Source organism: Varanus komodoensis, unplaced genomic scaffold (assembly GCF_004798865.1).
Source record: "Varanus komodoensis strain SLA01 unplaced genomic scaffold, ASM479886v1 scaffold3, whole genome shotgun sequence".
NCBI classification, from domain to species: Eukaryota; Metazoa; Chordata; class Lepidosauria; order Squamata; family Varanidae; genus Varanus; species Varanus komodoensis.
In genome coordinates this window covers 13,912,633-13,940,282 of record NW_025335761.1, presented here as the reverse complement: position 1 = coordinate 13,940,282, position 27,650 = coordinate 13,912,633, and the positions used below count along the sequence as shown (strand labels likewise).

The window sequence follows — 27,650 nt, the reverse complement described above, 5'->3', positions numbered from 1 at the left end:
TTATGCTAATAGAGTTTCCCATCTTCTTCCAGTCAATATTGCAGCAGTACACACAATTATTTTTTGTTACGAGCATCAACCCTTCAGAACAAAGCATCATTAGAAATTCTGGATTCAGGTTCCTTTACATGACAGCAAGAAAAGCAATTATTGCATAAAGTAAAGGAATAGAGAACATTTATTCATTAAATTGCTGGTTCAAATTAATTTCAGATCAGTAAGCACTAAAAGGTAATAGTTGATGCCTGTTTGGCAGGCAATACATACTTCTTTGTAACTATAATTTCCTCCTTCTCCCTTACCAGAAGAAACAAATAAAATAAATCTAAATACCACAATTGAAAGTAATTAGGCATTTTATTTTTGTTGACATCATAACCAGACATTGTTTTCTTTCCAAGTTTCAGAATGAGGTGGGCTATTTGGATAGATGCCGCCCCCATGTGTTTGTTACTGTAATCACGGTCTGTCCTTCAGGTTGGGTCCTGTTTGTCTATCTGTATAATATCTGAACACAGAGAAACAGGTATATAGTCTTTTTTTTTTTTTTTTGGCAAAACCTGCAGGTAAGTACACCATCATATTAGTCATCTGTTGCTGCTCCATAAGGATGCTATATTTAGCTTCAGGGGTGGCTGGTACTGAGTGGGGCTGATGGAGAAGAGAAGGTCCTCACAGGCAAAGGCAAGAAGATCACATTAGATAGAGCTAACTACCTCTGATTTTCTAACCATCCTCTTCTCTTGCTACAAACAAAACAAACCTGCAAAGGAACACAGAGAAGCAGCCTTCTGAACCAAGTAGCAATTCACTGCAAAAGGAGAAACTGAGACAAATTAACTATCATGCCTACAAAGTAAGTGCATATCAACACAGGAAAAGTCCTTTCCACAGCAGTGCTACACAGAAAATGCAAGGTGTGACTTGTCAAAATGCTAACTTCAATATGATGAGTTAAAAATAATGGGTTGGTGGGATTATCCACACAAAATACTCTACTCATTTTGACCCACATTTTTGTGTTCCAGCAGTAAAACAAATTTCACAGTAAAAGGAAACTGAGTCAAAAGTCATTAAGCTCATGAGTGCAAGGTGGGTCAGAGTGCAATTCACACAGCTAAACAAAAATACTCTTTTTTCTAATCTAGAAACAACTTTTACTGCTAAGAGAATGGCAACTGCACCAGGTGATTTTAAGATAATGAGAGCAAGAAAACAAGATCAAGAGAACGAGATGGTGGATATATGGCATCCATGCAAAAATACTGCTTTGGATGCACATTTTCCAGCACCATGCTCACCAGAAACAAACTCAATTTCACAGAAAAGGGTTTTTTTTCCCCCTACTCAGTAGATCAATCAGCAATAAAGGAAAAGAGGTCTGAGGGCCAGAAAGGAAGCACAGCAACAAGCTAGCCAGGTTTTTGAGCACTTTGCTTGGGGAAGAAGCCTGGAGATCTGAGAGAGGCAAGAGAGCATTGATATCTCCCACACATGGTTTAGGACCACCTCTGTCTACCACTCAAGCAAAGACTTTTGGTTATACTTATGCAAACAGACAGATTTTATATCTAAAATACTAAAATGGTCCGATACTTTCTGGACAGAGTTCCACATACATATGTTCTTCTTCATGTTATTTGTCACTGAAGTCCACCACAAGTATTAGGAAGATACAAAAGTGATATGAAACTTAGAAATCATTTTATATATTAACTGGCAAAATACTTTACGCACTCTCAGCTTGATATGTATACATAAAACCAGTAACAACACTAATAATTGCCAGGCTTTCGAACTTCTGGAATTTCATGCATATACTTTGCGTAAGGGTAGGATTCAAACTGTGCTAATCCATAGATATAATATGAATGGAGGATATACATCCCCTTCCATGGAACAGGAATCCCAAATGTTATCCCCAATTTGAAGTAACATCAGGGATTCCATCTCACATGTTACACCCAAGAGGATAGTGAGAGATGCCTTACGGAGTTCCCAGCCAACTCCCTTTCTCCATGTTGAAAGCGGCATGGTGCTCCACTGCTGACAAGCAGCTTGACATCAAGCATGCACACACAGCTCCTTCAGTGTTCACAGTAAGAAACTCAAACCAGAATACACTAAGTCAAAGCACAGAGGCACTGTAGGACAAATGATCAAGGGATTTTGCCACAGGCACAGCAATGTTGAATCATGCACTCCAGTCCGGATTTAGCAATATCATTCAGTCAAGTAGCACAATGATTGGCTCAGGTACAGCAATCAGAAAAGTAGATATGTATGCACACCCCAGGCATAGACTTTCCTTCAGGTCTGGATTAATCATCAACTTGGAATTTCCTAGTTTTAAGCATCACAGTTTTGAAGCACAGCACTGATCTGACTAGATTATATCATTTCCAGTCAAGCCCTTTCAATATATTTGAGGGCTTTAGTGATAAGTTTTCTCAAACTTTTCTAGGAAGCCCAAAATGAACCTTGACTCTGCCCAATCCTTTTTGTTTCACTGTCATTGTCTGACTCTTCTGTCCTCTTTGAACCCTATAGAATCTATGTACTGCCATTATCAGTATTCCTGGCCCCACCGATACATGTGATGCAGCACCCTTTGTGGAAATTACTCTGGCAAGCTGACAAGCTCATTTAAATCTTGACTGTGTCACTGTTACTTTTTGTGCGAAAATCTCTATTCCATAGGACCCAGAGTTTTCCTGGACCCTCATCAGACACCTTCTCCCAAAGTATGCACTCTGTCCACCTATGTCCCCTCTTAAGTGGAAACATTGATTGGCCTGCAGCCCCTTTCAAGGATCAATTTTCTTTGCTGGATTCACAGGAGTTTTACTACTCTTCAGCTTTTCTATAGGATGGATCAAATGATATCCTAGAGAAAGGATCTTTTAACCCCTCTCTAATCTTCACTGTCTCTCAACTACAAATCATAGCCTCCACATTTGTACTTTATTTATTTTTGTATGGTCATACAAGTGTGAGGCAATTCTATTTCTGAAGTAGTTTGGTAAGAAACCAGCCACTCTAGAGTGACTTTGTTCTGGTCATCCACTGGGAAAGACTGTGGTGAGGCTTTCTTTTTAGGAGTCTTCTTGATGTTTCCTCTTAATCCATTGAACCAAATTCTCTAGAAAAGTTTGTCACATAGTGAAATTTGGAGTCTTCTGACTCACAATAAAACAGCTGAAGCTCATTGCACAGAAGGCATGAGAAACTGAATGATGTGACTCTCTCAGCACAGGATGAGGGAACAAGAATGGGAGCATAATGACATTGGGAGAAGAGCTTCAGAGGTCACATTCTATCCCCTTGATATTCTGAGGCCCACAGTGTTGCTTCAAGGATTAATTTAAGCCCCTGGACCAAAAACCATTTGACATTACTAGCTTAATACATTATAGCACCTTTGCAGGACTATTCATTGCCTTTAACTTCTAAAAGTTAAGTCCTCCATATGCAATTCCAGTGCCATCCTAGATTAAATACACCTGTTTCTGGGAGGTCCCAGAGGTTTTTTTCTGAGAACAAACTGAAACAAAGAGCATCATGAAGACCAAAGAGCTTTCAAAACAGCTCAAGAATAAGATGTGCAGAAGCACCAATCAGGATTGGATTATGGAAAAAAAAAATCCCAAACTATTATCATCTCTGGAAGCATTATTAAATTCAATGGAAACAATATAGCTGAAACGTAACTCTGCTTAGAGAAGGCCATCTGGAACAATTCTGTGATCAAGTAATGAGGACATCAGTCAGAGAAGCTACCAAGAGATCTATGGCAACTGAGGGAGTTGGAGAGGTCTGTAGCCTAGATGGGAGAAACCGTCCATGAAGCGAGCTGTCATCCAGGTACTCCACAAAGCTGGGCATTATGAAAGAGTAGGAAGATGAAAGCCACTGCTGAAAAAAACCCATATCAAAGCTCATATGGAGTTTGTAAAAAAGGAATGCAGTCGACTGTGAAGGATGGCCCGGGCATACCACCCAGCCACCACAGAAGGCATGGTCTCTGAACCCTTGGCACACTGCTACTCAATCTGTACACAGGACTTAGCCCCAAATCCCCTCCAATGCAAATTAGCCATATCAGTAAGGAAAACTAAGCTTATTTAAAAGGGAAAAATCCAGAGGGCTAAAAGGAAAGGGGATGAACAAGGGATGGAGACATTGGAAAAGGAACAAGCATAAAAGGGCAAACACAACTCCAGACTCCCAAAATGTACCCAAACTGTTCAGTATATCATCTTGAAAGGAAAACAAGAACCACTAGCCTTCTTCTACATTACACAGATAATGGGTCTCTCAAGAGAACAGGTCCAGCAAGAATTCTCCAGCAGAACACTTCTGGTCAGTTACCCAGTCTGGAGGGAGATAAAAACCCAACCCGGATACCTTTGTTTTAATGCCTGCCTTGGTGACAATATGATAGCAAACAGTCCTAAGTTCTTCTAACATCTCCCTAAGCATCACCCATCTAGGTTCTATCCCAGCTGCAGGCAATCAAGCATCATTTAGCCTTAGCAATAAAATATTGCCAACTGTCTTTGGGACAGAAATTTTGCCAACTGTCTTTGGGACCCTCTTCCCTCTGATAATTCCAAGGAATAATCTTCCCAACTCATTCTCTACCAGGGTCTAATGAAGGGGAACAGGGAGAATAAGGTACAAAACATTTGTGCTCTTATCTGTGAACCTATACATTAAACTTGTTTGGTCTTGCTACAGAAAGCTATGTATGGCACAAAGTCAATAATGCTCATTACTCTGAGAAAATTATCCCCTTGGTGATGACAACACAATGTTGGGTGGATTCTTTTCCTTGAAAGTAACTAGGAAATTGATCAAGATTCAGGGCATGATGGATGAAACTAAATACCAGCAATTCTAGAAGAAATCTAGTTTCAAGGGACCTGAGATTGGGGCACAAATTCACTTTTGAGTAGGACAATAACTCTGAACAAAAAATGGAAGGAACACTGGAGTGTTTTAAAAACAAGAACCTGAATGTCACAGAAAGGCCCAGTCAAAGCTTACATCTCAATCTGACAGAATTTGTGGCATGACGTAAAGTTGCTGTTCACCAACAGTCTGCATCCAACTTGACAGAGCTAGAAGAGTTTTGCTAGGAAGAATGGGCAAACATTGTGGGATCCAGATGCTCAAAGCTGATACAGACTTACCTAAGAGGACTCATTTCTGTAATTGCTGCCAAAGGTGCTTCCACCATGTATTGATTGGCTCAGAGGAGTATATTCCAAACAACAAGTGCCTGTTTGTTTTCATTCACGTATCTTTTGTGCATTGTCACAGTGTTCAGTATTTTGTATACATCAAGTGCAACAATGTCAATTCAATCCATTTCAATTTAAGTTGTAACAAAGTAAAATGTGGAAAAGTTAAAGTAAGCTGTATTTCAGCAAGGCACTGTGTATTTTTTTTTCTGAATTTCTGTGTAGAAAAAAGCATGAATAAAGCAGGGATAGCCTCAGAAGTAAAATAAACACATTTTAAAGCTGAAGAATGTACCATTTGCAGTCCAAGAATCCATGCATGACCTCAAATTGTAAAAAAAAAAATTCTTTTAAGCAACTGATATTTTAATATCAGTTCAAGTCTCCCCACAACTGCATCACCCATGTATAATAAAGCAGTACAGAAGACATGGGGCAATCCCAATAGTTGCTAATTAAAAAAAACCCATGAGGAAGGAACCTAGAAAGAATCCCAAATAAACTCAATAGAATAGAAAGATGACAGACTAAGCAAGATAAGGGAAATACCCTGATGACTGGTTGGGAGGTGACTATAATTGTAAACTGTCCTGAGAGCCATTAGGCTAATTTGGTATGAGATCGAAATGTTTTAAATGAATGAATAAATGAACAAATTAATGAATGGACTGGCTGGGAAAAAGAAAGGAAGAAGAGACATATAGTTACATCACAGGAAGAAGAGACATATAGTTAAATTGTTTGGTTAGGTCTTTTCTTGTTTCACAATGACATGTACTTTTAAAGGTCCCCAAAGGACACAAGTGAGAGCTGCCCATAGCCAGCAATAAAGAAATCTAAGATTTCAATATAACTGGAACATGACTTAAGTTCTCATTGGTCTAATCCACAAGTCTAATGAGAATTCGGAACAGCACTGATTTTGGGGCAGGGTAGACAGGGGAAGAAAACTAGAAGAGACACAGATTAGAATGGAGTAGCAGAAATCCCAAAAAGAAGTACTGTACAATGCAATAATTTTATTGCAGCAAACCATTTATTTTATCATATACTTGGTTTTCTCCTTGTTTATGTGTGTGGACATGTATATGTGTTCCCTCCACCTTATAAAAACAACACAATTCTAAATCTTGAGGTAATTAGAACAGGGCTTCCTTGATGCTAATTATTCAAAAGTATTTACATGGAAGCCTACATGTAATTTTCAGAATTTGTTTTTTCCCTTTTTTCTTTTGAGAAGTATTTAACATTTATGGCCTTGGTATGGTTATTACATTGTACAGTTACAGTACTTGAATTTGTGGTTTTTATAATGTTACCCTGCTACGTATACCATAATTTTGGGTCTACTTGTACATTTCAAAGCCACTTCAAATTTATCCAATTTTGGAGTACAAGTTCAATTCACAGTGTGCTAGTTCTGAAGAAACAGCGAAGTATGGATTACTGCAAACCAGGGAAGTAACCAACCAAGAACATGCTTATATAAAAGAGAAAGCCAGAATTTTTCAGAAACTGGGTTTACTGTTCTCAAGAAAACATGCTGCCTGCACACTCCTACTTCACTATTCCTGGGAGCTAAACTAGCAAGGAATGTATAGGGACAAGAAAGCAGGGTGATTATGTTAACCAGGATTCTTTATTTGTTACTCCTCTAATATGCCAGACTTTGAAGCTGGCTTTCAGACCCAGGTTTGGCAGAAGAGCCACAAGCCAGAGTCCAGATGTATTCTGTGAGAACACAACTCACTCTGATGAAAAGACTCAGCACAGAAGCACAGGGCTTCTTTCTCTAATGCCAAACCATGATTTACCATGATGGGTGAGCAAATATGAAGAAGTATTTTTCAGTGGGGAAAAAATGAAAAAATTAAGCACAAGAGAAACACAATAAACATGATTTAAAATAGAAGGTCACAGAGACAAGAAACTGTAAATAAAATGTAGAATGGCAAAAATGTACAGAGCCAGATTATAAAAGTTCAGCATTAACAAAGGCACATTCTAAATACAGTTAGGATGCATTAATAAGACAAATTTTACTTCAACAGAAAAAGTTATCTTTTCTAGATAGTGTGAAATATGCACATCCCTTCTAGTACTTTTAAAGTTTCATGCTGGGATTATAGACCAACACAGATTCACAATTGTGATTGCCTTGGCCTACAATCCAAATGTGTATTGATTAATTCAGAAGGCCCTATCTGAAATAATGCACTTCTGACAACTAACAAAGTACTAACATGCTTATTTTTAAAGAAATAGCTTCAAATATTAACACACTGGGAAATGAACCAGTAAGTTCCAATAATATTTTTTGTCTTTTGTGCATTCCACAGAATTCTCTCTCTGAGCTATCTTCGTCTCTGTTTTTAAAATTTAATATACTGGATCATGACTATGCAGCAACTCTTCTTGAACATTAATATGAATAAATTATGCTACCAGACTAGACACAAAAATGTTAGCATGAAGGAAAAATGAGTGAAACTATACATTGTAACTAGAATGAAAGAAAAAATGTTCCAAATCTTGGAAAAACATGTAGCTTTAGCAGCCTAAAGTCAAAAAAGCCTATTTCATACAAAAATTAAGATAATAAACCCTAAAGAATAAATTATTAATCACTGTAGCACTTTCCGCTAATCTACCAACTTGCTAAGACAAGTACCTTGCAGTCACACTGAACACATTATTTTTCTTCAGTTTTTTATCATTTTAATCTCAAAAGTGTGTCAAACACAAAACAGAAACATGGCCATATACAACTGAATCTGGATATGGCCTCACATTTGGGAAATCAGTGCTCACAAGATCTGCAATTACCACAATGAGCTAAGCCCTGCTTTAAAATTTTATCCAAGGTATACTGCTGCAAGTAGAACTTTCAAGAAAATATTCCTATGATTCCATTGGGTTCTAATTGAAATCTCTTTACCCAACTCCTAGCTTAGAAGAAGTACAGGGATAGTTCCCTTGCTTGAAGTCAGGTTATCTCAGCCATGGAAATCGACCTTCCTTGCCAGCCTGTTCAAGCCTGAGCATAAAGTGCTTTAAGTATTATTCATGCCAAAAGCACACACACTTACTCATCACCGCCCCCCCACTCAAGACCATTTGTTCTCAACTGTCAAAATCAGTCTCTTTTTTGAAAGATATTTGTTCCCTTCTCTCTCTCACTTCACCTTTCCCCAGGTGAGCACACCCATGCAAAGTTCTCCTTTGTTTCTTGAAGAGGAGATTATCCTTTCTGCATACCTTGTGGCTCACCCAAATATACAGACATTTTTGGTTAGTTGAGGGCAGCCCTTTTTCATCTCCATATGGATCAGTGCAGGGCCACCCAAGTTCTGTATCATTTCTAATTGGGTTAGAAAAGTAAAATGGAAAGTAAATAAGCCAATTCCTGAAAAATGGGGGAAGCAAGGCCATTTTAGACTTCACGGTATTATGCGCTGTATCAATCCCTAGGGGACTGGCAAAGCCAAGTCACCTCAGTTTAAATTTGAGGACATGTAGAAAGAAGCAAAACCATCTGCGTCAAATATGATATACAATGTATTGAATACAGTGATTTAATATATATAAGCAGAATATAAATGAGCAAAATGAAATCTATGCTTGTTATATGTGGACTTTTTTGTTCCCTGGACAGGCCAGGGGATGGTCTATGAATCTCCAACGGTACCTGGGTGAGCGTTGTATCTATTCCTCCCTCCAAGAAGAAAACAAAACACAGAGCCTCTTACCATGGATTTTATCTACAGAATGATGGAGAAGGTAGCTGCAAGATAATTATCTCTGGTGCTTTTCCTAACATGCCGAAAGCTATAAGGTCTTGCCATGACTCCAAAAATTTACCCTGGGTTTTTAACACTGGAAAATATCACCACACTATCTGTTCAACTTTAAACATCATTGAAACTTTAATAAACTTTAAAAAACTGAATTATTTCAGTTCTGAAATGCAAAACTATCTTCACCCTCAGCCATTATTCCATGCCTATCACTACTTCTAAATTGCTAATGAATATGTTAGAATCATGGCCCTGGTAGCACAGGCCTAACAGCATCATCATCAATGGATGCTTATCTTTTAGGGAAAATCTCTTTCAATGCCCTTTTAAAAATAGTGGTTATTAAGTTTGACAAAATATTTTAGCAAAAGATACAGCTATGTACAGTAAGTGTGTTTAGGCTAGCCAAAGTATAGTAAGATATATTACTTATTATAACACAGATTAATCATGACAATTTCCATCCCAACACAGTAACTAATGTGAACTAGCTCTGCATCTAGTGTTCCAGTCTTAGGATAGATGAATCAGTATTAATATGCAGAGCATGTTCTCTCCATTCACATGTAGATCTAGCAATGTCAGAGTCACCTGATATGTGGACTATGTAATCTCATGGATTTTTCTACCTAACTGGTGTTCTCCATCTGAATGAAATACCATTGGCACAGAGATGATTTGCCTGACTGACTTGGCCCATGCAAATTCCTTATTCATGCATAGTTCCCTGTTGTAAATGGTTGTGTCTCACAGAAGAAGCTTCTACACTACTAGCTTCATGTGTGAAAGAATTCAACCTTGAATTGTTTGAATGCGCCCACCAAACCCCACTATGACCCCACTGTGAATCAAAGCAAAAGAGTAAAAGCAGGATGACCTGCAAGATAAAAGATTCCTATGGGAACAATGTTAAGGGATAAAACCTTCAAAATCAGACAATGTAAGAGTGGACTGACACTATTCCTCTTGGCCAAGCCAAGGAATACACTGGGTGTGGCTGGAAAGTATTTGCATTTTACCTAGCAACTATTCATAGCTCCCTAAGGAGGCCTACCACATGCTCTGACAACTAATACTACAGAAGAGTTTGTGCCCCAGTCATTCCTATCAATAATGCAAACAAAATATGTAAGAATTCCAGAAACTAGCCTACACACAACTCACAAACCTTGTGTTGGCAGTAAAATCAATTCCTTACTTCTGAACAGTTTGAGACACATATTTGTGGTCTTAGAGATAGAACAACATTCCATATTAGATAGGTACCTTCTGAAGCATCACATATAAAAGAACAAGATGCTTTAGAAATACAGAAGATTTAAAGATAAATCTCACCTCTGGTGTGACATCCCTTGGTGCAAACCCTGTTCCTCCAGTTGTTAAAATCAGGTTAAGTTCCTTTTCATCACACCAGTCTATCAGTGTCTCCTGGAAAAAAAGAACAAAATTATCAGATTTTTCTTGTTCCCAGTCCCCTGAAACACAGGTCTTTTGCATTCAGGTTAGCCACAGTTTTTAAACAAAAGTTCATTTTTAAAAGAGTAATTAATTTTGTGTACAATATAATTCCACTAGACCATTTTATCTACCTCCACACAAGTAACATACACAATCCAGAGCAAATGGAGAAGACCACAAACCAGGAGTTTTAAGCAGGAGTGGTGAAAGAGGCAAAGGATGTTGTGTATCCTGTGATACATGATCTATGCATGATACTTGAGCACAGCCACAGAATTAGTCAGCGATGGGATCTGCACATTCTAAGTTCCCTGATGATCCCAAGGAGCTCACAATCCAGAGCAAGTGAACAGGAAGACAAAGAGGGATGTTTAAGTAGTAATATAAGGGGAAACCTAGGAAGCCTGTATTCCTACCTACCAAGAACCAAGAAGCATGAGTAGTGAGGGTGCTGCTTCGATAAACTGCAACAGTTCTGTGATGTTTGTTTTACTAGGACTTGAAGTATGTCTCAATTTATATTTCAATTTCTTACAGAAGATAGGAAACAGCTCCAGAACAATAAAAAGGGACAATTTCTAGAGAAATGCAAAAAAAAAAATTAGGTACAGAGAACATACATGGAAGAATGTCAGAAACAGAAAGAAGATTATTAGGAAACATTCTGTCTTTTTCAAGCAGTAAAATTGATTTTAACACCTCCCCACAGATAAGTGGAAAGCAACCTGATGCTTGATGCCTTCAGATGCTTTGGCCTTCAGCTTCCCCTTAGTTCCAGCCAATATACTTAAAGGTGAAAAATGGTCATAGGCTAGGCAAGATATAAGAATGCAAGGAGTGGATGACTGGCTACGGACATCATGTGATAAGGAAAGTATGAGATTTTTAGATTATGGTCAATGTCTCCATGTTTCCATAAAGGAACACATAGCCTTCAGTTTACAAGAGGTGAGTCGGACTGTCATGGACAGGACATTCATAGGGTGGTCTTAAGTTGGAGATGACTTGATAGCATACCACGATTTTTCCATGGTAAAGGATATCTGGTGGGAGAAGGACTGCACCTCACAGGGACTAGTAAGTACATTTGGCTGGATTTTCATAAAACATTAAAAAGATTTAAATTAAATCTTCTCTGTGTGTTTATGAGGTGAAATCCTAGATGACAGCATAACCTTATGTACTGAGGACAGGAATAGAGATGAAACCAGGACGATAGTGTAAGTGCCCAGCAATGTGCAAGGAACCACAATATATGATGAGTCAGATATAACAGTTTCCACTGTCTCTATAACAATGCAGAGAGTAAGGAGAATGAACAGGATGAATGTGAAAATTTAATACAGAGAGCCCTCTGGGCTATTAGGGTGGAATATAAATGCAAATAATAAATAAATAAATAACAAGATATAATAGATATTACTGGGATGAGATATGATTGAAATATAGAGGCAGAGAAGCAAGTTATTCAAAAGGAAGACCTAGCAGGGAGGGAGGGAGAAGGAGCACTATGATGGATTCACATATGAGAAAACATGGAACATGTCAGTTGAAATCACTCAGGTTGAATAAAAGGGCAGGGGAAAGGGGTGATATTCTGGGAGTCTGCTACGAACTGAAGGACTGGATGAAGCCTAAACAAGTTTATCACATTTCCCAAGAGGACATAATAAAAACGGGAAATTTCAATTACTCTGATATCTGCTGGAAGTCAAATTCTGCTAAAAACGAAAACTCTAACAAATTCCTGGCATGACTTGCAGGCAATTTTGTCTTCTAGAAAGTAAAGATGACAAAAGCAGACTGGCTATCTGAAGCCTGATACTGTCCAATAGAAAAGTGATTGTTGATGAGGTAGAAGTGATTATGTCACCTCAAAAATCATAATACTAAGGAGAAACTGGGTATAGTTAGGTGTGCACCTTGGACTTCAGGTCAACCAATTTTATCAAGTTTAAAGAGATAGTGAGTGTGATTCCATGTGTAGAAATACTTCAAATGGTCATTCAAAATTGGTGGGAGTTTCTTAAACATAAGATACTGAGGACACAATCACAAACTGTTGAAGTGAACTGAAGGAATGTAAGGCATCTTTTAAAAAAACGGGTAGGTAGCTGTAGAACAACTCAGTTGAGCTCAGATTTAACAAGCAGGTGTGTATTAATGGATGGAGGAACAAGACACCAAGAACTAATGCAAACAAGTGGTCAAAACTTATATGGGGTATCTTGCAGGGGCACAGAGCAGAATAAGCATAGACTTGTGAAAGATAAATAGAAGCAGCCTAAGATAGTTATAGTGTTATGGAATTTATTCAAAATTATTTCATGGGCCTGATGAATTACATCCTTGGGACACTAGAAAGACTTGCAGATCTAATATCAGAACCTCTTCCTATAACTTTTGAAAATTCATGGAGAGGAGATGAAGCAGCACAAAACTGAAGCTGAATCCTGCCAAGTCCACTACAACAGCATCACTGTGGTACAGTGATTAAGAGTGCTGGACTGAGACTCAGGAGACCTGGGTTCTAGTTTCATCCCATGAAGCTCACTAGATGACTTTGGCCCAGTCACTGCCTCATGGTCTAAACCTACCTCAGAGGGTTGCTAAAATGGAGGGAGAGAGGAGTTTGGGAATGCGAGGCTCCCAGTCTTGAGATGGAAGAAACAATGCTTATCTCAAGGTCACTCTCTCCAAGCACTCATGCAGGCTCTGAGAATAGTCACGGTGCACAGGTTTGGGTGGGGGCATGGGAGAGGAGCTCTCAGATTTAGCTGAACCTGGTACAACCCTTGACCCCATGACGTGGCATCGGGAGAGAAGGGCCAGCCATCTTGAGGACAGGTAGACAGAAAAGAGGTGGGCTCGCATCCAAACAGGCCCTTCAGAAGGGATCTGGCCCAGACAAATTCAAAAGGAGGGTTTCTGGAAGTAATGGTTTAGACTGAGTTCGACATACCACTCTGTGCATGTTCAGAAATACATTCTGTGGTGACTTTGTTTATTGGGTATTCTTTGGTGAATAAAGGGCTTTCGGTAAAGAAATGGTTTGTTGTTTAGAATGTGCAAAAGGAGGAAAACCTGGTACATGGCATTGATAACTTTAGCAGGGCTCTCACTATCCAGATGGTGTTGCATCTGATATACAAAACAAATTTTAATTTAGTTGGGGGAAAGAAAGGAGAACAGAAGAAACAGATGTCAAAGGAGTGAGATATTCATGATCTGAGTATCAAGAACCTCAAGTTCTGAGCTGAAAAAACTTAGCCTAGCCTAGTCATATGCATCTTCCTTCCCTTATAAGATTAATACATTGTTCCTTACAATCTTTTTCCAAGGAATAAATGTTGCAAAACTGACAATTTCAATATAAATTAATAAAACATATATATAAGTTAATTGCAGAGTTTCTATTTTAACCCATAAAATACACATCTGATATTGCTAAAGATGAGAAACAAATAAAACCATCAAAAAGCACATTCTTTTGGTGAACTACTTGCTGGTTGCTTATTCGTTTTTAAAAAGGAAGTTTCATCTGAGTTGCAAATTTAATGACAAACAGCAGGTTAACCACAGGTTCTTCATAGATGGTCATCCTAATACTTTAAGTACTAGTCTTGCTATGCATTTTGTCATAGATCTTATTCTTCTAATATAATTTGTTAAAGCAAACATCACAGAAGTTATACAAACTTTAAATCTCCTACTTGGAATCTGATTTTCAACCAATTAAAAATTAAATAAATTGAATTACTCCTCCTTGCCAGTTATTTTTCCCAGCAGGGTTGCAAGCATCTAATATACAGCCCTATGATTATTCCCAGAACATTTTAGGCTAAAACAGTAATTATAGATTACAATGCTACAAAATAGCTCCATGATTCAAGAATAGCTTGCTACAAAATGTAAACCAGAATTTCTTTTCTCATGAATTTGTGCATGCCATTTCTCTTTTAAATTAACATTTCAAGGACATGGAACTGAGGACAAGAGGTTTGCTTTTGAGACAATAGATTTGCTGGGCAAACATTTTAATATCATTAAAGTAGTACCAACTATAAACAGTTTGGTAGCTGGTTCTGAAGAAATCAACTAGTAATAAACAACCTGGAAACAGTCAAGGAGCAAATTCTTGTTAAAAAGGATCCCAAGAATTAAAGACCCACCACTTAATGGATACATGAATGTAAATAGTGTGCAACTATGAAATAAAGTAGAGGACAATTTCTATTCTGAAAATCAAAAGTGATTTAAGTTGATTCAATATTAATCAAGGCAGGCCACACAAATGCCATGGAAAGATAATTCAGTAAGAGCAAAACAACTTCCAAAGCTTTCATAAACTTTCATGGGTAATACCTACTGTGGTTAAATCTATGCTGGCAGTGGGTCTTGAACCGAATACTTGCTTGCTACATGCACAGGAACACCATCCCAGGAAGGTACCCAACAGGTTGCCAACCTGCCCTCCTGTTGATGGATTGCTAAGTCATTATAAGAGAAGCTCACCAGGCAGGGGAGGACCCACTTGGACAGCTCCGAGTAAGAGAAGTAAGGATGGACTAGGGGGAGGACCAGCACATAAAAGTTCTGGCCTGAGTAAAAGATCCATCTCTTTGCAGAAAGAATAGACAGGGCTGTGGTTATGTACAGCAAACGTGGAACATTTCAACTGGGCCCTCCCCTGCCAGGTAACTCATCTGCTTCTGTAATGTACCCAGGGGCAAGTGCATCAGCTAATCTTCCATCAACTGGAGCAGGGGAATACAATACGATGTTAGGCATTTAGGACTAAGCAGCCCCCATGAAGAGTCTGGTTGGGACTTCCATGTATTCTGGAACTGTTGACCAAATACTGAGGTACTGTAACTTCAATGGGTGGTTGCCCTGCTTCTTTGGGTATTTCTGAACCTTGCCTTCTTAGAGATTTGGTGAAATAACCAGGGCAGAAGGTTGGCTCCTACTCAACGCTAGTGCCTAGAGTGAGAGTTCTTAAAAAACAAAACAAAACAAAACAAAACACCAGCAGCTGTGGTTTAAATCCAGTGACATCACATACCCCCCATCCCTGTTGTGAGATAATTCGTGAGGGGCACTTGGCATATGTAAAGTCCAACACCTATGTTAAATAACCCATGATTAACAAGGTAAATTATACTAAAAGTGATTTTCTGACTAAGGCTTAGCTTCCGCTATTTTAGATGGGTTTAAATAACTTTGTTTTTCATGTACAAATAAATATACCTTCTAAGCAAATTCTTATGGTACTTCAGTGAAAAGCTACTACAGATCCAGATGACACAAAATGTGTTTATCCACATTTCAAAGGGGCTGGATGTCACCTTCTCCTTCAGTAGATAGACAAGTTAGTTGTAGTTCCAGTCAATTTGCTTTTAATATGAAGACACTACAAGTAAGTATGAACACAGGTTATAGACAAAAATACCCTACACACAAAGGAGTCAAAGAATAAAGAATCATATAGTAAAGCTGATACAAAATTATTCCAGAGGATTATAAATCTCCCCGTTCAAGCTGGACAGCCTATCAAGCCTTGTCCTCAGGGCAGGTCTTTCCATGATGATACCCCTGGTGGCCAACTGTTTAGAACAGCCTTCCCCAACCTTGTGCCTTCCAGACACATTTGGACTGCAACACACAAAATGTCCAGTCAATGGTGCTACTGGATGGGAATTCTGGGAGTTGGGGTCCAAATGCCACCATGTTGGAGAAGCCTGGTTGAGAACATTGTGCCATACTATGTTGCTCATCCCTCTTCATTTAACATCTGATTTTGATCCCCGATTTCAACCATCTCCTCCTCCCTTCCACAAGAAACCAGCCATTTTAGAAGGACCTCCTTTGTTATCACAGTTACTCTCATCCATTTCCTCCTTCTGTAACCTCAATGTTTTAGCATCTTCTTCCCTCTCCTCCCAGTCTGATTCCAAATCAGTTCCAGGTCTCTGTAAGGCATCTCTACAGAGGTGTAGGGCCAATTCCTACAAGGTATGGTGGGGAAAGAAGAGGAAGATTTCAACTGTGGTACAGATGTAATAGCAAATCATATGTTAATTAATCTTTGACTTGCAGGAATTGTGTGCCTCTGTCATTTTGAATATGCAACCTCAAATCAGAACTTGGACTGTGTGAACCTGAACACCATAGGTCAACTGTGGATCAAAATACTTAGAGTTAACCTAAAATTAGTTCTTTGGTTAATGGTCAGTTGTGCAACCTAATATTAATCCGTAAGTGACTTGGTTCATATATCACAGATTAATTTTAATCAGAAGTTACAAGTTAAAAATGGCAGTGACATATGCCACAGTAAATGGTGGGCTTTCTAACGCAAGATTTGCCACCACTATACATGAATGGGACCACATGAAACTATTTCTTAGAAATATATGTAAAATTATCTTTTATCAGTCAAACTGCTGCCATCACAGGTTTTCAACTTGCATTAAGTCCACTTTGAACATAACCCTAACAGCTAGCCTGTGGTGTGGATTCAATACACAATATCTATTGATCCATCCATGCATTTGACAAAGTTCCCAATGATATTATGCTTATCAGGTTAAGCATGGACTGGATGACATGATCAACATACTGGGACAGCATACTTTAAGAACATAAGAAAGTCTATGTTGGATCAAACCAAGGGTCCATTTAGTGCAGCACACTGTACACATGGTGGCAAACCAGCTGCACACAGGATCTCTCAAGCAGGATGGGTGCAAGACCTCTTCCTTCCCAAGCTCCTCAGCAACTGGTGTATACAGGTGTGCTGCTTCTGGTAAAGGAGGTAGCAAACCCCCTAAAACCCACCAATCAACTTCATGGGATGACCATGAGTTCAAGCATTATGGGAGAGGAAGAAAAATGTCTCCTTCTCTTACTTTATCCATACCACGCATTATTTGAAACATCTCTAAACATGTCTCCCCTTACTCGCCTTTTTTCTATGCTGAACAATCGCAGCTGTTGTAGCTGCTCTTCATAGGGGAGTTGCTCCAGTTCCTTGATCATTTTTGCTGCCTTTGTAATTTTTCCAGCTCATAATGTCCTTTTTCAGGTAAGGCAACCATAATGGAACACAATATTTCAATAGTGGTTGTCCCAAAGATTTGTATAAGGGAAACAAGATTTTGGAAGTTCTATTTTCTATTCCATTCTTAAATATGGCTAGCATGGAGTTTTCCTTCTTCATGGAGTTGAGCACCAGGGCAACATTTTCATTGATCTGTCCACTATTACCCTTCAATCCCTTTCTTGCTCAGACATTACTAGCTCAGATCCCATCTACCTATACCTGAAGTTGGGAGTTTTTGTCCCAACCTGCATTAGTCTACACCTGCTTATTTAACTGCATTTGCCATTTTGATGCCCATTCTTCCAGCTTGCCAAGATCACTTTGAAGCTCCTCACAATGCCTTTTGATTTTAAACAACCTAAAAATTTTAATGCAATCAGCAAACTTGGCCACTTCATTACTTACTCCTAAATGCAGCTAATTTATGAATAGGTTGCAAAGTATCCACCACTGAAGTCAAGCAAGTCTGGGACTGGCCTAAATTTGGAGAGGAGACAACCTGGGAACTGCATGAAGCCACCTTGAGTTCCACAATGGGAGAAAAGTGGGATATAAACATTATAAACAAGTGAACAAATAAAAGCATTGGTTCTAATAAAGATACCCTGGGGTACCCCACTGGTGACATCTCTCCTTTGGGAGAAACTCTTATTTATTCCCACCCTCTGTCTTCCATTCTTTAAACAGTTAGTGATCCATTAAAAGGACCCTCCTGTCCAGTTTCATTCTATGGCTGCTTAGTTTGCTCAGAAGGCTGAAGGAGGTGAAGGACTTCATCAAAGGAAAGCTAAGAAAGGTTCAGATAAATTGGAATGAGTTCAGAAAAAGCCAAAAAAAATGCTCAGAAGACCAAAAACAACAACAATAAATATGTGTCAATATGTGAGCAAAAAATGAACTAGGGCTTGATTTTGAAAAGTGAGCAGGAACAGGATAGTAGTTTTCAAGTACCTAAGGAGGGCTACAACTTATTTTCTATCATCCACAAGTTCAGGACATGAAATAATGGGCTTAAATTATAGAAAAGCAGATACTTCTAGTACCATGCTCAAACTCAGGACACAGCTCTGAGTAAACATGCAGGGAATCAACAAATAACGTGGGCAGCAATCCCAAATATTTTTTTCCTGGGAACACGTCACATTGAAAAAGATGGGACTTACTTTTGAGCAGGTATATTAAAGCTTTTTTAAATGTTCCACCCTGCATTAACTCCTGTTTTAATGTAAATACGTCAGTCCAATGCTAGACAATGGCAACTGACAAAATAGCCCCAGATTTCTTATTCTGTAATCGCATGAACCCACCTTTCCTAGGAGTTGGATGAAGAGAAGGAGAAAAATAAATCCTCTTGTCTGTTTGTATAATGTCAAATACAATTCAGAATGTCTCTTATCCACCACCCTCTCCTCTTGAAAGCTCCCCAAGACTTGTTCTGAATGAAATAAAGAAGAAAAAGACCAGGACAGGATAAGGGAGGGAGGAAGAGGAAAAGAAGGATAATGGTTGGAAACAGAGGGAAAGAGAAATTCCTGAATCCAAGTAGCTCTTTTCAGAGGGACAGCACTTCAGAGGAACTAGAGTAGAGGATATGTGAAGATTGTAGATACCTTAATTATGAGGTGATATTACTGAAACTATATTTTTAAAGCATGCTAAAAACTTTCTTCTTCTTTAAATCCAAAGCCCCATTGGGGGAAGGCATAGTTCAGTGACTGAGCACATGATTTAAATCTAGAAGGTCCCAGGTTCAATTCTGGCATTCCTAGGAAGGGCAACTAAAACACAAACTAAGGTGAGTGACTACTAGACATCAGTACTAGACTAGATGGTTCAATGGTCTGGCTTACTGTAAGGGAGCCTCCTATGTTCTTATGGAAGTGCTATGAGGCAACTTGCATCCTGTCTCCCCAGCACTTCCTGGAACATGCTATCATATTGTCATGACCCTCCATTTTAGATAACATTCTGCTTGCAGCTATGAAGGAGTAGTTAAAGGTGCACTGAGGGGAAGAAGTCTGTGGAAGCCAATTAAATCTTTTCCTATGAGAAACCCACTGAACTTTTGTAGAACTCCAAGCTTTGAGCTTCAGTTACAGACTGAAATGAAACTAACAAAAACAACAACAACAACAACAACAGAATCAAATGCTGTACAGAATGTCAGTTTCCTACAAGGAATTATTCCTTTCTTTCCCGCTCCCTATTCAAACTTTCATAAGAAACAAGCTCCCAGGAGCGGTCATGTAAGAGGAGAAAGGAAGAGAATCGGGAGCAATTAAGATTAATGAACAAATTCTTGAAGTAATGGTGTCTCCTGTAGTTTAAAAGTCTGTCTTCATCTGTGAGAGCTACATTGTAGACCACAACACTAAAGCTGTGAGTTTATTTTTATTTTTCTCAGTTTCCTCTTAGGCTCACTTGCTGCCCCAGTACCCATCAATACATTTCTTCTTGGCAATCTGATTACTGCTTTTGGTTTGCAATATCAAATTATTACCCATCATTTTAGGGAGCTAAAACCCACCAACAATGCACCAAGCCAAATACTCAGGTCTCAAATACAAGGTCTCGGTGGGGTGGGGCTGCCTTGTCACCATGGAGGTGACAAGGCAGGCTGCCAAAGGTGCTGAATTCCACATACACACGAGGGAAAAAAATTCCCATTGGCTTACACTGCACTGCCTTCAAAAATAATGGGCTGGATCCTGACAAACTCTGGGCAGAGTTCTGCCGGTGGGCCTATTCTACTGCAGGAAGAGGAGGCAATTTTCAACAGAATGTCCTTCCAAGAGTCCCCCTTGTCCAATGAAAAGCTGATCCAGAGCATCAAGGGACAGCATGGGGGATGGTAGTGAGAGATGTAAAGGGTGCTGTATAGGGAGACAGTGAAAATTGCCTCCCTCACTTCCCCCAGTGAGAAACTTTGCTAGATTTTCACAACTTCCATAAATACAGGAACCATAGAGTTGGAGGGGATTTCAGAGATCCAATCTTCAACTCAATGCAAACTCTTCTGTCGTATATTTTCCTCAACAGGCAACACTATTTGTTCATATTATGTACAAATGTTAAGGCATTATCCTTATTCACTTTCTGGTTGCACTTCTGCTCTAGTTAAAGTCATTCCCTGGCTTTTTAAAAATGTGCCCTTTTTTCTACCAACTGAAACCCTTACACAAACTGTAAGATATCATATTCATTACTTGTACTCTTTGCTTTATTAGTCTTCTGGACTCTGTCATCTCTGTTAACAGTTCTGCTCATTTTTAATTTTTTCATGGATATGTGTTCCTCTACAGGCTCCCTCTATTCTTTAATATGAAGTTTTTCTCTCCTAACCTTTAAACTTTTCACCATCTTCCCCCTTTCTATCTATATTCATTTTATATAATCTCCCCTCTCTTCTGTTGTCTTTCCATTCATCTAGGAAAAGAATGCAGAACGGAGATTTCTAAATGTTTAAGACTTTAATTAGCAGTATGGTTATAGGTCAGGAACGCTGGAGGTTGGTCCAAACCATCTGAAGATCTAGCTTATGCCCACTGCTGATATAATGCTAATTGTACTTAGTCTCCATTCCCTTTTCCCCCATTTCTATTCCCCACACTTTTACTCTTGTGAAATACAACTGGGCACTAACTCGTCTTTAGATTGTTAACTTGTAGTAAGAGATGTATAGCCTGCTTTTTACAGTGGCCTCAGCAAACTGTTTTTTTCTTTCCTGAGGAATTGCCTACTCACTAGAGTAACACTGCTGCTCTAGAGGAGTAGTACAGCTGTGGCAGAGTGGGGGGGGGGGCGGGGAAAAAGGGGTGTTGGGCCCGCCCCCCAAAAGGCCCGGGGCCGAGGGGGGGGGGGGGGGGGGGGGGGGAGAGTGTGGAAAACTTGGGCTTCTCAGAGAATCATTGATTCAAAACATTTACCTTTCATGGTTATTTTGATTTGGGGACAAGCTGGAAGTTGCAAGGTGCCAGATCTGGTGATGAGGATACACCATAATGTTTTTATTTGACAAACATTGCTGTACCAGAAGTGATGTGCATTTTGAATTGATTCAAGACATTGAGGCAGCCATGACAGCACAACTAAAGACACTCATGAAAGAGGACTGGAACTGCTTCAGAAAGTGGCAAGGACGATGGGATAAGTGTGTTTGAAGCAAGGGGGAGTATTATGATGAGGATTAATGGCAATGTGTCCCTTACTTTAATATTTTTTTTAATTTAAACATTCACATCTTGTATTTAACCACCCCTCACTAAGGTACAGTAAATGCAGTAACATAACACTACTACTTTGAACTTAATTTGTTTCAGAGGGCCATATTTTCTGTCTATTGAAATGGGTTTTGTTTAGGGTCTGGGAATGGATTAATTAACTTTCCATTATTTCTAATGGGGAAAATTGATTCAGACATCAAATGATTCACAGTTCAAACAGCCTCCTGAAACAAATTAAGTCTGAAGTATGAGACACCACTGTATAATGACAAGCATGCCTGTATGGTTCCTAGCATGTTTGATGTTAATGTGTGAACACTGCCAGCGATAAGCACATCTTACAGACTTGCTCTAGGAGAGATTCCGAGTGCACCTCAACAACGTACTTAAATTAAACCCTAGTTTGGGAAGAGGCAATAATAGCAACATACAACTCTATACAAGTTTATACTGTTAAATTATATTGTTTTATATGATGTTATTTATTTATGTTTGTGAGCCGCCCCAAGGCTTCGGCGAATGGGGCGGCATAGAAGTTCCCTAAATTAATTGATTGATTGATTGATGGATTGCTGTTCTTTATCCTGAATAGAAAATTTCCACTCCTAAAAGGCTCAACTAACCTATATTTCTACTCACTGGAAACTATGGCAAACCAATAGCTGAGCCACACCCTCTTGTGCTTTTTAAATAAGGCCTTCTAATCAGATTGGCTACAGCGGCAGTTGGGACTGACAAGCTTTTGTTATTTAAGAAGGCAGAATTGTAAGGGACACCAGCTCTCTGACTGCAAGGAGCTGCAGGCATACAACTTATTATGCAGGCAAATTTAGCAGCTGTGTGAATTCAGTAACAGGGTGAGGAGGCAAAGACCTTTACTCTTCTAGTAAGTAGGTATAAATCAACAATTGCAAATGTAAATAAATAATTATATATTATCTACATTTGTATGTACATTACTAAGTTTACCCACTTAGGAAAGTAGAAAGCCAGGAGGGGAATGTGGCCCATTTAGGAAAATGTATCAGTTGTCACATGCATGACTACTTCCCACTTGGACAAAAGTCCTGTGTGTGTTTGTTGTGATGAGCTTGTGGCACTGAGGGAACAGGTTCATTCCCTTTATGCCAATGTTGCTGATGTGGAAAAGCTCACAAAGCCAGAGAGTTCAGTGAGCAAGAGCTTTAGGGAACCAATCCCTGGGTCACTGCTCCTCTGCTGTCAAGGAGAATGGGCTCGTCAGGATAGTAGGTTGACAGTCTGAGTAAGAAGGGAAAGTTTATTTATTTATTTATTTCATTTTTATACTACAAATAGCCCAGGATCTCCGGGTGGTTAACAAAAGTTAAATTTAAACACTGAAAAGACATACCAAAAAAGTTAATTTAAAAGAACAAAATCATAATAATTGCAATTATTCAGCACAGAAGCATAGCAGCACTATAAAATAAAATGGAATTTATAAAAAGTAAATTTAAAAATTAGACAGTTAAAATGCTGGAGAAATTAAAAGATCTTCATCTGGAACCAAAGTGCCAGGTGCATCTTTTCAAAGAGCTCTTCCCAAAACTGGAGTGCTACAACGAAAAAGACCCTCTTCTTGGTAGCCACCTGCCTTACTTCCTTTGGAAGGGACTCCTGAAGAAGCAGCCCCAAACATGACCTCAGGGACCAGGAGGCACATATGGAAGGAAGTCATCCTCAAAGATCACATGGCCCCAAGTCATTTAAGGCTTTGATTGTTAGTACTAGCACTTTGAATCAGGCCCAGACTTCAACTGTCAGCCAGTGTAGCTGGTAGAGAACTGGCGCAATGTGTTCTCATGAGCCAGTCCCCACTGACAGACTTGGGACTCTTTGGGATAAGCTGAAGTTTCCATACTGTTTTCAAAGGCAGCCTCATGTACAGCACTTTGCAAGAGATTACCAAGCATGGATAACTGTAACTGGACTCTCTTTCTCTCCAGCTAGTGTCATAACTGGCATACTTGCTTAAGCTGATAAAAGGTGCTCCATGCAAGAGTCCACTGTGCCTCATCTGACAGCTCTGGATCCAGGTGCACCCCCAAACTACAAACCTTCTCCTTTAGGGGGAGTGCAACCCCATTCAGAAGAGCTTGAATATTGTCCTACTGGACAGATCAGCCAGCCACTAACAGCACCTCTGTCTTGTCTGGATTGGGTCTCAGTTTGTTGATCTTCATCCAATCCATTACCATGCTGAGACACTGATTCAGAGCAATCACTGCCTTACCTGGGTTCAAGGAAAGTGAGGTAGAGCTGAGTGTCATCTGCATACTGGTGGTAACTCAGCCCATAGCTTTGAATAAACTTTCCAAGTGGTTTCATACAGATGTTAAACAGTACAGGGGATAAAATAGAACCCAAAAGTACCGCATGGTAGAACTGCCATGGCATAAAGCAATTATCCCCCAGCACCACCTTCTAGAATTGGCCAGTCAGATAGCAGCAGAACCACTGCAATGCAGTGCCTCCTACTCCTAGCCTAGCCATCTTATCCAGACGATTTGACCTAGAATTGATTAGGCTACATATAACACATAGCTGTCACATAGCAACACAAAAGATCATAAGGAGGCAAATGAATATCCACTTGTGCCAAGGATATGACTCTGGTTGGTGGGGGCTTCTGGTGGCAGGAGAGTGATCACTAGAGATAAACAGTTGGGTTTCGGATAGTTTGCAGATTTATCTGTTTCAGTTCTACCACCCAGTAGCCAAAGTTCTCCGGGTAGTTCATAATTAATCAAATATAAAAGATACAAGAAAAATGCAAGAAAACACAGTATACCATTCCAATGTGCAAATTTAAAACAGCCAAAAATTCCAAAATATGAAAATAAACTTCAATATCTAAAGCATTTTCATTAAAACCAGCCCTAAGTAAAACAGTAGGCACAAACTATCATATGCCATTGAATGTCTGGGAATAGAGGGAAGTTTTATCAGTGATGACACTGTAGGCACCAGGTGGGTATCAGCAAGGAGACCATTCCACAATTGGGGGGTCACCACTGAAAAGGCCCTCCTTTTATGGTAAACTGCTTCACTGGTACAAAATTGTGCATATAACACACCATTTAGATAAACTTGTAGATCATATACAGTGAAGTCATTGGCCATGCTCTATGTTAGCACCAGTAATGTACAGAAATGTAGCTGTGATGTCCCGGAACCTAAATGCTACATAGAACAGTGAAATCCAGGACCACCAAGAAGGCTTTCCCTGAAATACTATCAGTTCCATGGACAAGGCCAGCTAGAAAGGCAACTGAATGAGATAGCATGGGGAGAAGGAATTCAGATGTGACAGGCACTGGGGAACATTTTGGGTTAAACCAGATCTGTGAAAGAAGATAAACTCCACTGAAATCAGAAAAAACCATGATAGCCAGTCAGAGGCCAAAATGCCAATACAGAAGATGCACATCCCAGAGACATGTGAGAAGGGACAGCATGAATACGCATTTCCATGCTAATACTAAAAGCCTCCAAGTCAAGATGAGAGAGCTAGAGTGCTTGGATTTAAAGGATAGCATAAATGCAGTGTATGACAGACAGTGGGAGTCCAATCTCTCTCTGCCAAAGTATGGCAAGCTGATTACAGCATACAGTATGTTGGTGAATGGGCGAGAGCTCTAAAGAGCAGTTAAAAAGCAGTCGTTGTGGTTTTGGTGTGTGCATTTTTCTGAGCGAAGGGGAATGGAACAAGAATAAGAATATATAGTGGTGCCTCATACTTCAAATTTAATTCATTTCAGGAGGCCATTCGAGCTCTGAATCATTCAAAGTCAATTCTGCACTTTCTGCACTAGAAATAATGGAAAGTTAATTAATCTGTTCCCAGACCCTAAACAATACCCATTTAAACTTAAACAGTAAACACACTTAAGGTAAAAATAATGCAATTACATGCCAAGATTATTAATTAGCACCTGAAAATGATTAATAAACTAAGTAAATATGTACTGTATAATAAAATGAAAATTGCATTTACTGTACTGCACAAGGGTTATGCAAGAGATGTTTTACAGTGAGAGATGACTTGGGCACACAACAGATGACATTTATGCAGCTACCACATTTTTTCACTGCACATGCAGTTTGAACAAAGGAGCATCATTCAAACTCTGGAGCAGTTTTGTCTCGACTTTAGCATTTGAGCTCCAGATTGTTCAAGGTTAGAGTCATTCAAACTACAAGGCACCACTGTAATGGAGGCTGGAGTGAATTGTATGTATGGAGGAATTCCACCTAGCTAGATGAACAGTAACCTTTCCAAGCACAGTGAACTCATAAATGTAGGCCTTGTTTCAAACAGAGAGAAATGAACTCCTTTTGTTTATGGTAACACCTAATGCGAAACTAATCAGGGAAAGGAACATACATACACACACACTCTCTGAGTATCTAATGTCTTGCAGAATTGTGAGCCTTGGTATAGGGGGATGAACCTCTATTACATAACCAGAGAAAGGCAAACAGTATGACTGGGGCAGATATAGCGCACTCTGGATGGCCTACGTTCAGAACCCCATAGCACGTAAAAGGGACAGGTTCCTCATATAAGCACTAGGGGTGGAAATAAAAGACTCTCAAAATAATTCAGCTTTAGGAATTTGCTGTTATCCCCTAAATGAAAATGTTTGTGGTGATCCTTTATCCAACATCATCTTTAGCCAAAAAGATGCCTAGTTTTCCGAAGTGATTTTTTTATTCCCACCCCAGGATATATTCCTCACAGGGAACCTTATCTGGAGGCAGTTCAGCATTTCATGGCCTCTGTGCCAACCCTCTCACAGACCTGGCTTCAGTTTTATTTCTAAACCCAAGTGTGCTTTCTGTTTAAAATATCTTAAACTATGGAGCATAGAAAAGGACAAAAGCAAAACAGACACACAGTCGAATTGAATTGTCCACCTTCTTGCAGTGAAAATGTTTTACATTTTGAGAAGGTATATTAATAATGTGTATATTTATAGTCAAAATATCCTACTAAAATTTCAAATCAAATATAGGCATAGTCATCATTTGTACTGAGAAGAGCAGGTTGCTTACCTGTAAATGATGTTCTTCGAGTGGCCATCTGTGCAGTCACACATATGGGTTCTGTGCCTGCGCAGTGCCTTTGGCCTGAAGATTAACAGCTAAACGTTTTTGGTGGGAACTCCACTCCCCCCTCCCAGCATTATATAAGGAGCGGAGTGTCTGCCATTTTCCAGTCTTTGAAAGACCAACGTTTGTTCTTGTAATAAGGTTTGTCAGTATGACAAGATAGCCAAATTCAGTAGTGGTACAACACATAGCAAAGAGATCATAGTATCGAAAGAAATAGTCGGACCACCCATGACACCAAGCGGAGTCGGAGGGTGGGTTGTGTGACTGCACACATGGCCACTCGAAGAACATCAGTTACAGGTAAGCAACCTGCTCTTCTTCATCGTGGCCTCTGTGCATCACACATATGGGTAGAATAACAAGCTTACCCCAAATGGAGCAGGGAGGTGTCATCAGCGAAGGACAGAAGAAAGGACAGCTCTGCCAAAAGAGCAATCCTGCCTGGCACGGACATCGAGTCTATAATGTCTGGCGAAGGTACATGGGGTAGCCCAAATGGCCGCCCTGCACACATCTTCTGTCGGGACCCCTGATGCAAAGGCCGAAGAAGCAGCAACAGCTCTTGGAGAATGACCTCTTAGAGTAGATGGCAAGTCCAACTTTGCTAACTGATAAGACAGGACAATTGTATTTACTATCCATTTCGAAAGACATTGTGAAGTGACTGGACAGCCTCGGTCAT

The 27,650-nt window shown here is 39.5% G+C and overlaps 1 protein-coding gene across 17 annotated transcripts in view; it reads right to left on the bottom strand.

Annotated features, from left to right (window-relative positions):
- GPHN (gephyrin) overlaps nt 1-27,650 on the bottom strand; it is a 375,414-nt gene that overhangs the window by 225,853 nt on the left and 121,911 nt on the right. For 15 of the 17 annotated variants that reach the window (XM_044436487.1, XM_044436489.1, XM_044436472.1 and 12 more), the window contains one exon: nt 10,379-10,471. In XM_044436487.1, coding sequence (XP_044292422.1) covers nt 10,379-10,471 — 93 coding nt within the window. Of the gene's footprint in view, nt 1-10,378; nt 10,472-27,650 lie in introns of those variants that run through there. The other 2 variants (XM_044436478.1, XM_044436479.1) reach the window with 2 other exon arrangements.